The sequence below is a fragment of the Equus asinus genome, chromosome 12 (assembly GCF_041296235.1).
Source record: "Equus asinus isolate D_3611 breed Donkey chromosome 12, EquAss-T2T_v2, whole genome shotgun sequence".
Taxonomy (NCBI): domain Eukaryota; kingdom Metazoa; phylum Chordata; class Mammalia; order Perissodactyla; family Equidae; genus Equus; species Equus asinus.
In genome coordinates this window covers 51,600,993-51,613,254 of record NC_091801.1, presented here as the reverse complement: position 1 = coordinate 51,613,254, position 12,262 = coordinate 51,600,993, and the positions used below count along the sequence as shown (strand labels likewise).

At 33.2% G+C, this 12,262-nt stretch overlaps 1 protein-coding gene and 1 pseudogene across 49 annotated transcripts in view; one reads left to right on the top strand and one right to left on the bottom strand.

The window, feature by feature from the left end:
* Positions 1 to 12,262, bottom strand: part of RIMS2 (regulating synaptic membrane exocytosis 2) — a 572,997-nt gene that overhangs the window by 206,174 nt on the left and 354,561 nt on the right. For 17 of the 49 annotated variants that reach the window (XM_070481448.1, XM_070481450.1, XM_070481439.1 and 14 more), the window contains one exon: positions 6,783 to 6,848. The exons of the other annotated variants lie outside the window; for them this stretch is intronic. In XM_070481448.1, coding sequence (XP_070337549.1) covers positions 6,783 to 6,848 — 66 coding nt within the window. The remainder of the gene's footprint in view (positions 1 to 6,782; positions 6,849 to 12,262) is intronic. 49 annotated transcript variants of the gene reach the window in all.
* On the top strand, positions 2,468 to 2,881 carry LOC123290203 (ragulator complex protein LAMTOR5 pseudogene; annotated as a pseudogene).

Below are 12,262 nucleotides of genomic sequence, written 5' to 3'. Positions count from 1 at the left end.
TCATATTGACTGACAGTATTGTAACAAGAGCCATTAGTGTAACAACCCAGCTTTGAAAGTATATAATAGCACATACAGATTTTGAGATGAGGATTTCTAAGGGGAAAAATAATTGTATAATCATCTAGTGAAGTTATCCATTTTGAATCATTTTGCCTCTCAGAATAGTTGCTCTTAAAAGATTTTTTAAATTTCTAAGTATCTGGCACAACTTCTACTTATTTCATCACCTTTGCTGCTTACTTCCCCTATTCCTATTCTCAAAGTACAAGGGAGTTATGCAGTATAACAGAGAAGAATAGGCCAGTGGGCATTCTTTTCTATAATGACTCATATTCAGCTATCACAATGATACAACTCCAGATCAATGTAGAGTACCTCTCTAAATATGATAGAAAAATACTAGGAATACTTAAAAAAAAAATCAGCACAGTGCAAAGTTTCAAAGCAATATTCAGATATCAATGAAAATTGTCCTAGAATGCAGTTCAAACCTTACAGTCTATGTTAAATCTGACAGACTTATTTCATGTTTATATTATAAAGACGGCATATGTAAATGTAATAGGTTTTCTTGAAAAATAAATTTATAAAAAGTAAAGCTATTAAGGAATTATTCTTTCCTTTTTGTAAAGAAATTATTTCTTTAAAAAGCTGAAATCTCAAAAAAAGTTTTGGACTTATCTCTGAAGGACAAGAAGTACAATCCCAGGTTTCAAGCAAGAAATGCCTTCCCTATATCAATATTGTGTAGTACAGTAAAGTGATTAACAGCAATAGCATTACATTTTTGATAAAATATCTTGAATGTCTAGAGATTTTCTGAGCATTAGCTGCATAATTGAAGAAATAAACACACGACAAATTTAAAAATGAAACATTTTAGATTAATTTATAGCAAATATACATATTTGTATAATATAAGAAATAACTTAAAGTAATTATATAATTCAATTCTATAATTTTCATGTTTATTATAATGTGCAAGGTACAAGTTTAACTTTTTAAAAATTCTAGTTTATATTATTTTTGCATTACTTCCAAAGTTAAGAGAATTGTAAGACACAAAATACCATGGAAATCATGGTAAACAAGTATTGTGTGGAAATAGAAATATTTTATTATTTTGAAGGAAGATAGATTAATTTATCTTTGGGCATGATAGAATTTCTCTACTGAACATTTCTGTTCACTTGAACATACATTCTTTATGTTAGCTAAAAGTACATGAGCTCATACAAAAATAACAGCAATATCTAGAGTCAGCCAAGTTAATAACAATCTAAAATGTGAAAATAGGAATAATACATACATTGATGAGAGAAAGTGAGACATCTTTAATGTAGAAAAACATACTACTACTACCCATAAGCCTATTTTATCATCAAAAAGAGAAGTAAAGTGTTCTCAAATCTAGAGAAGTATTTTTTTAGTCACTATTGGAAACAGAAAGAAGAAAAGAGTAAATATCCCGATTTTCTTGAGAACATTAGAAATGAATAAAATACTGAACAACAAAGATATGTTGTTTTATAAAATATGCACACACAGAAACATATAAGGTGCAAATGTTTTGAAGATATTTTGAGTATTTCATTAAATATTTATAATTTTCATTTTTATTTAATTTTTACTTCAAAAAATAGAAACAAAAACAAAAATAGGCAGGATTATGTACCCAGCAACAATTACACATGAAGCAAATTAATACATCTTTAAAATATATATTTTGAAAATCCTGATAATATAACATACCCATATTCTATCATTAAAATTATTTTACTACATACATAGTTTTCATTTTCAGTGGATGCTTAATAAAGTTTTGTCAATTGTAAGAAATTCAAGTTGCTCCACCAAGGTATTGGCCCTATGTTTCCCCTTCCAAGGTCCTCCAAGATTCAATAAAATGACAAACATTTTAAAGATGTATCTCTAAAGGACCGACTTATGCATTGTATTATATTATGCAAGTAAATGTGACGAGGCATGGTCCTCACACTAGAATATCTCAGTGCTATGTTCAACAGTTTCACTGACCAACTTTGAGCAATTCACTAGCCTTCTTTTTGTTTTGTTAGCTTTACATGGATAGTGGTATGAGTATAGTGCAAATTCCTCATATACACTGCTGCCTGCTGCCTTTAGCTGTCACTTCACAAGGTTGGTCCAAATCATATAGTCAGAGGTAGCAGACAGAGGAATGAATAATCCTCCCAAAACACACCCACGCACAGTCTAACAGAACAAGAGGTGTGCACATTTTCAGGCATAACTACTATCAACTCAGTCATTACTGATGATATGATGTCTAAGAGTCAATAAAAAATTACTAGAAACAAAAAAAGCAAGAAAAATAAGGCCCTCTGTCAAGAAAGCGATTAGTGGAGTCAAACTCAGAGATTACACAGACATTGGAACTATCAGATAGGGAATTTAAAATATGTTAAAGACTGTAGTAGAAAAGATGGGCAACATTCATGAAAAGCTAGAGAAATTTCAGCAGAGAAATGGAGACCATAAGAAAGAGTCAAATGAGAGTCTTGTCATGGAGAAGGAAGGCACGTGTTGCAGGGTCCTGGGTCGGGGCAGACAAGTGGGTAGGCCGAAGGCAACTTTGGAGCAGCACTTGGAGGACACAATGAAGAATCCATCCATTGTTGAAGTTCTCTGCACAAATTCACAAGGACTTAATCGGGCTGCCATGGGACCTTGTTAGATGAGCATGCTGGGGTGATGTCTGTTCTAGCCCAGCAAGCACTTATGCTAGACTCTGACCCCCCCTAATATTCCTGTGGTATGTCTCAAACCAGATAATGGGAATATTATTATCCAGAAACACAACGGTATCACAGTGGCAGTGCACGAAATGGCCTCATGATGTTTGATATCAGTTCTCCAGCAGCCTGTCACAGGGACTTGATCCTGCCTATATTAATTATCCTAAAGAGCTATTAAAATTCCAGTAGTTAGGCCATTCATTTAATGTGCACTGGGCACTTTTTCACTGATTTTAGAGTAAGCTGCTTTTTTGACACTCTATGGACTGACTTATCAAAATATCAGTAAGATAGGATAATGTTTTGAAGCAGCAGGTCCAGGTTACTTTGTACATAGAATTTTTTATGTTCAATAAATCCAGTTGGATGGGGGAAAAAAGAGTCAAATGGAAATGCTAGAAATAACAGAAAGTGGCATATGGCAAAATGTTAGAAAATTACCTTGGAGTCAGTTTATGGAGATCTCAAATGTCTTAGACAGGGTTCAATTTTCAGTGAGAATGACCAAAAGCTTCTGAACAAAGTTAATTTTTAAGCAATCAATTACACAGATGAATTCAGCAATAGTATATGAAATGAATTAGAGCAGGAAAAGGCTGACTTGTAGTGATAGGGGTGGAAACAGAGAACAAGGTATGGATGACAAACAATATAAATAACAATGTAGAAAATATTCAATATATAGAATTATACAAACAGAATGTTAGGGTTAGAAGGATTCTCAGAAGTCACATAATCCAATCTATCATTTTAGAAATAAGCAAACTAAGGCTCACAGAAACTTGGACAATAGCACACAATTAGATATTTTCTGAGCTGGAACTTAAATTGAGCTTTTTTGATTCTAAAGCCTGTTAACTTCACTGAACTGTGACCTCTTTGACAGTAGGGATGGGTTTTTTTCTCTCAATGATATTTGACAAACTACTACCATATAAATTAAATGTAGAAATAAATAAACCAAAGAAAACCTCTGAAATTCCAAGCCTCCAAAATGAAATGATGCTCTGTTAACACTAATAGAAGAATTCTTGGGAAGAATGATACTAATTTCAGGTTTGGACTAAAATTTGTGACGCATTGCAAGAATATTCTTGTACAGATGTCAATCAGATAGAGAAATCTGGCCTTCAAAGGAGAGAGTTATACTGGAGAGATAGTTTGGATAATTTAGTTCAAAAACCATTCCACAAGAGAAAGAGACTGATCCAGATTTGAATTGTGCCAAATAAATAAAAGAAGAACAATGCAGCAAGGAAACTGAGGATATTTCTGAGAATGGATTCAAATTCTGGATATGTAAGCGTGTAAAGAAAAGTGGAGACTAATAGGGAAAGGTAAAGGGATCCAGAGAGTGGAGTTCTCTGTTGAGATAATAAGAACTAGTGAGGTAGAAGTCACTCAATGAAAGAATAAGAAAGAGCTATGTGTAGTTCTGGTCCAAGAGTGGAGTATTTGAATTAAGATCTCACAGGTAGAACAATTTCAAATGATGATAACATTAAGAGCATGGCCATGGGAGTGACTGACTGAAGAAGAATTAGCGGTAAAGCTCACTATCTCCAATTTGAGAGAGTCAAGGAGATAACTGGGTGCTGAGCAGATCATTCAGGTGAGTGCTAACATCATTCAGGCTGATGGCAGGAAGTGTGATGAAGAAGAAGACTAAAACCAGGTGCTAAAATCTTAAGTGAATAAAATAGCATAACCAAGAGATCAACAGATGATATCAACATGGAAAGGTAATGAGTGGTTGTGCTCAGTTGCATTATATCCAAAGGTACAGGGGTTAAATTAAAGACAAGAAGCATAATCACGTTATGGTAATAAATATAGGAGAATGGATAGATGACCAGATAAGCTTTTATATCTTCAACAACCCTAGCATCTCATAGTGGATTGAAGTGGGCGTCAGAGGGACTGAGTAGCTCAGAAAGTTAGCACAGTGAAAACAAATGGTCAAAGTCACTTCAAAAAAAGCAAAGGAAGAGAACATTAAACTGAAAATTCCGCATAGCATTTACTACTTCTGTGGAAGAGGCGTATAGATGCAATAGGCTTGGAGCCTACAGGTAGATGCAAGGTACATAACCATATATTCTGGTTCTCAGTTTGGGTAGTAGATTCATGGATGTTCACTTTATTATTATGCCTTGAAACGTATATACATTTTTTGTATGTATCAAAGTGATAATGAGAAAAGATAATATTTTAAAATGCATCTCAAGAACTTCATTCTTACAAGATCTACTCTACCCAATATGCCTAGGAGCAGGTGTACACTAGACTAACAAATTTGAATCATTTAAGTAATGTAAAATCCTATAGTAAGATATTTGATAACTGATTTTCTTGTGTTTTATTTTAATATAAATATTAATGATATTGTAGTTCCTGACCTCAAATCAAATCATGGCACTAAAGGCGGTTCAGAAATGTATCCTTCAGAATAGGTCAGGTAGGCTGAGGTCGAGAATTTGGGTAAGTGTATGAAATTGGTAACCAACCTAGAGCTATATATAATAATATCATATATATATAATTATGTATAAGTAATATAAAGCAGACAATCTACTTACTGATAACTAAGACTAAGAATAATACAGATTATTAAAAAACTAATGTGATTTTAACTTACATTGAAACAAAAAAACACCAGGGTAATTAGAATAAGCCTATAATCAGGGATGTCTCATTCACGTCACCCACCTTAAGAAAGGTCTTAGCCAATTATAAGGCCAGTTAAATAATTACTTTCCAGGTTTTTGCAAGGTATATGTATAAGCACAGCAACCAAAAAATAGTCCTGATGTAATACATAGCAATAGTAAAAATAAAACACATAAGGAATTATTTAGTTTGAAGCAAAATAACAGAAAAGAGACTGAGAAAATGCAAAAGAAAATTAAATATAGCAATAACCACTATCATATGATAATCTAGAAGGAACTAAATTTCAATTAGACTTAATAAAAGATATCACAAAACTTTTGAATTATTAGGAATTTACTGTTGATGTTATCTCTTATGTTTCCTTCCACATTTATCAACATGAATTCAATCCTTAGGAATTTACCCATTAGTTTCATTTTTTTCTAAACTCTTTTATTATCAACTCTTAATTAACTAAATTAATAGGATAAAAGAGGCCACACATAACCCAAATCACTCTGAAACAACAGAGTGAGTACAGCACATAATTTCCTTACCTGTACTAGCTGAACCCACCACCGCAATATCATTGCCATTCTCTTCTCTGCCTGCAGGTCTTCAAAATGCTGTCACTGAACTGCTTCGAATCCCTAAAGCTACACATAGCCTTGAGAAACTGCAAACTTTAGAGACCTTTCCCTTCTCTTTCCGGTTAATCCTCCTTTCTGTTAAATGCCAGGTAATTGATATTTCCCTTCAATATAAGGGGAAGAGTGATACAGTAGAAATGAACAAGAGTTTTTCCACAGATCCCGCATTCTCCATGGATCCAGGATCATCTGCTATGACCAAGAAGTAGATCACAGTCACCTTTCACCAGGTTAAGCTAAACAGTTCAATCTGAGTACTTTAAGGACTGACTCCTCAACTGTGGAGGGAGGTGGGAAAGTGGTGTTGAGATATGTACAAATCAACCAGTACTGTCTAAATACCTAATTGTGGGCTCTGCTGAGGAAGGAGGGGAGCAAACTGCAAGTAATTTTTAAAAATACTGTTATTCTATCTTTCTAGGTAATCAAGAGTTAACTGTAATTCCTGGTAAACTAAATTTTTAGAATTATCAAAGAGGTAATCGTAGTACATTAAAGGCAAGCCGTATTTTTGACATCCTATACAATCAAAGTGTTTATATATGCTTTATTTTCTACTAGCTTATAAGGATAATATTTCTATATTTCATTAATAACCATATATGTATATATAAAAAACAGAAATAGAAGTGAATCATATAATGTCAATAGACAGAAACATGCAATTCTATGAACAGACTCAATTGTAAGAAAAATATACCTGCCATCCCTGTGATGGTGTTCAATGGTCTGACTGTATCTGGAGCGAGGTAGAGTAAGAAAATGACTGCAAGCATGGCAGAAACAAGAATATAAATGAGACTCAAGAAAGAAATGAAAAGGTATAGTTTAATTTATAAAGTGAGATTCAAAAAAGATAAGCAGATAGTAAGCAAAGTGAATGAAAATCATTACTGGAAAGCTTGCTCCTTCCTCCCAATGTCCATTGTAATATGGCAGTGCTAAAGGTTAAAACATTCTAAGTATTCTAAAATAAAACACAACAAAAGTATAACAAATTGAGATTTAAACAAATCATATTTCAAAATAAAATCTTAATTATCACCCGAACATCTTCAGCACCATCTATAAAATGTTATACAATACAGATGTATTCCCATTTTTCAGGAGGAAAAGTGAGAAGAGAAAAATAATAAACTAACCAGAAAGTTTAAGAAGAAAATAATAAAAAAGGTAATTTCTAATACTTCTTATACTTAGGAGATTTTATAAGGTAACTATTTCTTCTTCAGTCATTAACAAAAATAACTAAAAGGGCTTTAAGAATTCCATTTAGTAAGGAAGAAACTGATTTAAATGACTTTTACTTGACTATTAATTCTATTTATTAAATTTATTGAATGCTATCCATTTTTCCATTCACTATGTTTATTATACGTTTACCATATGCTATTGGCTCTGCTTATTTCATGCTTCTTGACTACCATAAGCCATCAAATCAGCACACCCATCTCTAGTTGACTCTCTTATTTCTGAAGCACTAAATCAAAATCTTCTATTTCCTTAAAACCTTTCATGCTAAAACACTTAATTTTGGCAGATGATCATTACGTTTCAGCAAAAGATGGAAACCAACCTTGAACTCTCTCAACTTCCACACTTCTACCTTTAAATATAGAGAAATATGCATTTATATCTTCACTTGTCCTTTTCTTCTGCACCAAAGGAAATTTCTCTACTTGCAATCTTACTTCTCACACAACCTTGCTTCATTCATCGTCTCATGCCATCGCTTCCTCAATTGCACTGCATCCCAAAAATAAAACTTTTACTGACCTTGCCTTCCTCTCAAGCCATTGCATTTCTTTGATTTTCTTTTCAACATAAGACATTTTAAAAGACATATTTATAATTCTTGCCACAGCTTCCTCACTTTTCATTCATGCTTTAAGCCTACTGTAATTTGACTTCTACTTTTACCATTCTCCTGAAGCTATGCTGTGAATGTTATCTGTGGAATCCCAAAAAAATCCCTTAATCTCCTCTTGATCTTCATCATACTACTATTATCTAAGGTATTAGACAATGATTTTCAGCCTCTATTTCTTGACACTCCCTCCTCTCTTGGTTTCTGAAAAACTATTCTCTTTAGCTATTAAAAATAGTATTTAACGCTTAACTATGCCAGCTACTCCATTAAAGCTTTCTCTACTTTATCTCATTTATTTCTCATAACAACTCTTTGAGGTAGGTTCTAGTATTCCACAGATGGAGCAACAGGCTGTGAGTGCTTGCCATACGATAAGTAGCAGGAATGAGTTTAAAACTCATTAACCCAAGGTTCAGGCTCTTAACATTTATACATATGGCCTGGTCTCTCACCTAACTGCTTCTTTATCTATTTTATTTACTGGATTCCCTTTCTCTGTACTCCTTAGAGGCATTGGTTTCCCAAGATTTTTTCCTGGACCCTCTTTATATTCCAACACATTCTTTCTGGATAGTACTATTTGTTTTTATAGTATAAACTCTCATTGTGTTTTGGCCTTGATTTTTCTTTGGGTTTCACAGCATATTTCTAGCTGTTTCCTGGGCTCTCTGCATGGCTCCTGGAGTGTCCTATAGACACTTCAGAAAAACACATGTCAATTGTGAGTCTTGAACAAGACATCTGCCTGTTTGGACATCAGACGCTACATTTGTCAAATATTGGGGCTGGAGCAATAGTTCTCAAACTTTCTTTTTGAGTGGAAGACCCATTTGTTTTTTCAAATAAAATTTTTTGTAAAACCAATATATAGGAATCCAACAATATTAAGATGACTCTGGCTAAAGTCTCTCTTCAGAACCTAGGACTCCATAATTTCTAAAGGCCCGTCTGGTTTCAAATATAATTCTTTAATCCCCCTTTGTAACATAACATAATACTTCAGCTATTCCTCTTCTTGTAATCCCAGTTCCAATGAAAGATTTAAACACCCACTTAATAAACCAAGTTTTAAAATCGCAGAATTTAATTCCTCCATTTTCCTTATTTTCCACATTCAGTTGATGTATAAACCCTGCTGGTTCTATGCCTAAACAACTCAGATTTATCCCTTCTTTTCCTTTTCTCCTGCCACTATCTTAAATCAGGCTTACAATGTCTACTGAAATAACCTTCTATTAAGTTTCCCTTCCTTCAGATCCCAACTCTCTCTTGATCCAATCCATTCTCCACCCTGTCTACAGAAGTATATTTGCAAATTATGCTTCTGATCATGTAGGTACCTTGCTCAAAATCCTTCAATGGCTTCCTATATCAAAAAAAAAACAAGCACATGTTCCTTAAAATGTCATGCAAATTAAGTTCTAAACTACTTTCTATCTTCATCTATTATCATTTCCCATCTCCCACACCATAACTTTTTGTGTGGGTATTCCAGACTACCTAAGATTCTCTAAATATATCCCATACTTTCCTGACTCCAAGACTTTGTTCATGCTCATCACTCTGCCAAGCATGCCCATCATCCCCTTCTGACTTCACTGTATTGTCTTTCAAAGTTCTACTCAATCTTTACAATTCAACTTCCCTTGGAAGTTTTTTCCCAAAGATCTACACAAGTAATTCTCTCTCCAATCTTTTCCAATAAAATTACACTTCTGCCTCACAGTCTTCTACATTTTATAACTAGTTGGTATGCTGTATAATTAGTTGGTATATATTATTAGCTATTATAATTAGTTGGATGATCTGTTTATCTAGACCGGGATAATGTCTATTTTAAATTTTGTGCACAATGGCTGACCCACTCAATAAATGCATTTTGGGTTAAGTTAAAAAGTAAAAACAGAATTACAATCTTTTCATGGTGAACCTACTTTCCGAAGAGAGCAGTGGTTCTCATAATCATAGAAACACTCTAGAAATGTAAATAGAAGATTATAAACCTATGTAGTCTAAGAAAATAAGGAAAACAGTATTTTAAAAAGGGCATTCCTAGCTTTACAATGAGTAGAAATAATACCCAAAAGTTGTGATGTTGGGATTTATTGCATTAAAAAGGAATAGATTTTCTCTGAAAATTACTTGAGTAACAAAAATGTGCAAACTTCAAAGTTTGTTAAAATATTCAAATTCATATAACATAAATATATCATCCAATTTCTAATATTTTCCTTGAAGATCCTTATAATTAATGTTGTCCCTATAAAGCCAAAGAAAACATTAAGCAAGAATCACCTTCATCAAGCATCAGTTTGTTTTATTTCTCTTTTTGTGATAGTTAATTTTATGTGTCAACTGGCCAAGGGGTGCCCACATTAAACATTATTTCTGGGTGTGATGGGGTTTCTGGATGAGATTAGCATTTGAATCACTGGACTCAGTAGATTGCCCTCCTCAATGTGAGTGGGCACCATGCAACCTGGTGATGATCTGAATAAAACAAAAATGCGAAGGAGGAGGAATTCCTCCCCTTTTTTCTGCCTCACTTTTGAGCTGGACATCTCATATGTCTCTGGCCATGAGGCTCCCCTGGTTCTCAGGCCTTTGGACTGTACTACAGGATCTCTCTGACATGTTACAGAAATATTATCTAGTACTCTATACTTATTCTAAGAGTAAATTAACTCATGTAAACAAATAAACTCTTGAAATGATTTCTGATACCAAAGCCACATGGTTTGCCCCAGGAAAATTACATCCCTAGTTGTAGCAGTTACCAAGATTTACCAGAGAAACAATGATACAAAAAGTAGGAGAGAAGGAGAGGAAATAAAAGATGTACGTTAAAGTCATCATTTTAGCTTAATATTCTTGCATCCAAGTTTCTGAACTACTTGTGAAGAACTTATTGTCTTTTCACAACAGAAGATGATTTTGACTAATGATAATAGAGATGTGCAGAGAAATAAAGATGCAATAAAATCTAGATATACAATTCTTTTTATATTACCTATAAGAAAAGGCTATGAATACTATATCTCCTTCTTACACCACTTAAGTTTAACCAGGTACTGTAAATTAATGTCAAATAGCAGAATTTCTCCCCCACTGTGGGCAGTGTAAAAGCTCTTATTTCATGCACTACTTTCCATTATGTCCTCAAGTCCTTCATCCTTCCTGCTGGATCTTTCCGATGTATATGTGCTCTGCCTCTGTATCTTTGCTCTTGCACTTGCCTGAACAAACATGCCCTTTTTTCAAGGTCTAACTCACATCCTATATTCTCTACGAGGCTTTAAAAAAAGACACCTGTATTGACAGATTTCTCTTTTTCTGCTTAACTGATAAGCACATTAAAAATGTAAATTACTTGTAAGCCAAAGGATCTTTTTAAAATGTTATGAATAAGGCACATTTTTGAGTATATAACGATGCAAACTAGAGAAACAGTACTATTTTCTCTACACAACAACCCTATAAAGTTGGTACTAATATTCTAATTTTGTAGATAAAGAAAGCAAGTGTAAAAGAGGTTAATTTTCCCAAAGACACACAGTTAGCAAGTGGTGCAAACTCTAAATTCAAACCCAATGCCATTTGGTTCCAAATTCTATGAAAAAGAGTACATTCAAGAAGTACTATTCTGGTCCAGTGTGCACCACCCAAAATACCTAAATTTTACTTACTATCTCAAAGGAAATTCTCTCTCAAGCTTTTTAATCAACAGTATTATTGATTGACTCTATAAAATGTTGTTCATAAAAATTCACTGTGAGAGTTCTAGAGTATTCTTACCTTCTAAATAGTACTCAAAATTACAATGCCTTCACACACATTCTATTACTCAAATTCTTTTAGACTATTAGGATAAAACAGAAATTAGGGACTCGTTTAATAATGTGATAGACTACATAGAAGGATAAAACTATACTTTTTGATTTTTGACTCTTCATGTTAATAAATAATGATTACACAGATGACTCAAAAATAATATATTAGAAAGGGTTTTATAGTCCTATTTAATCTAAATTCTATTTTATTTTTTTCAAAAGGGATTTAAAGCAGCTCACAATTGAGTAAATATGATCTGATAATCTACAGCACTCTAAAAGGGTAATGAAATCATATAGACCAATCTTCCCCAAAACTTCTGAATTACTTGAACATTTTTGCTAAACTAAAAGATTCATAAAGTTCTAAAATAAACAAGAAAAATATAATGACATTTCAATTATGACTATATTAGCTAATACCAAGGATTTAACAGTAAATTTTTTGTCATTAACCCTAGGGCCATTTGTCTTCAAATA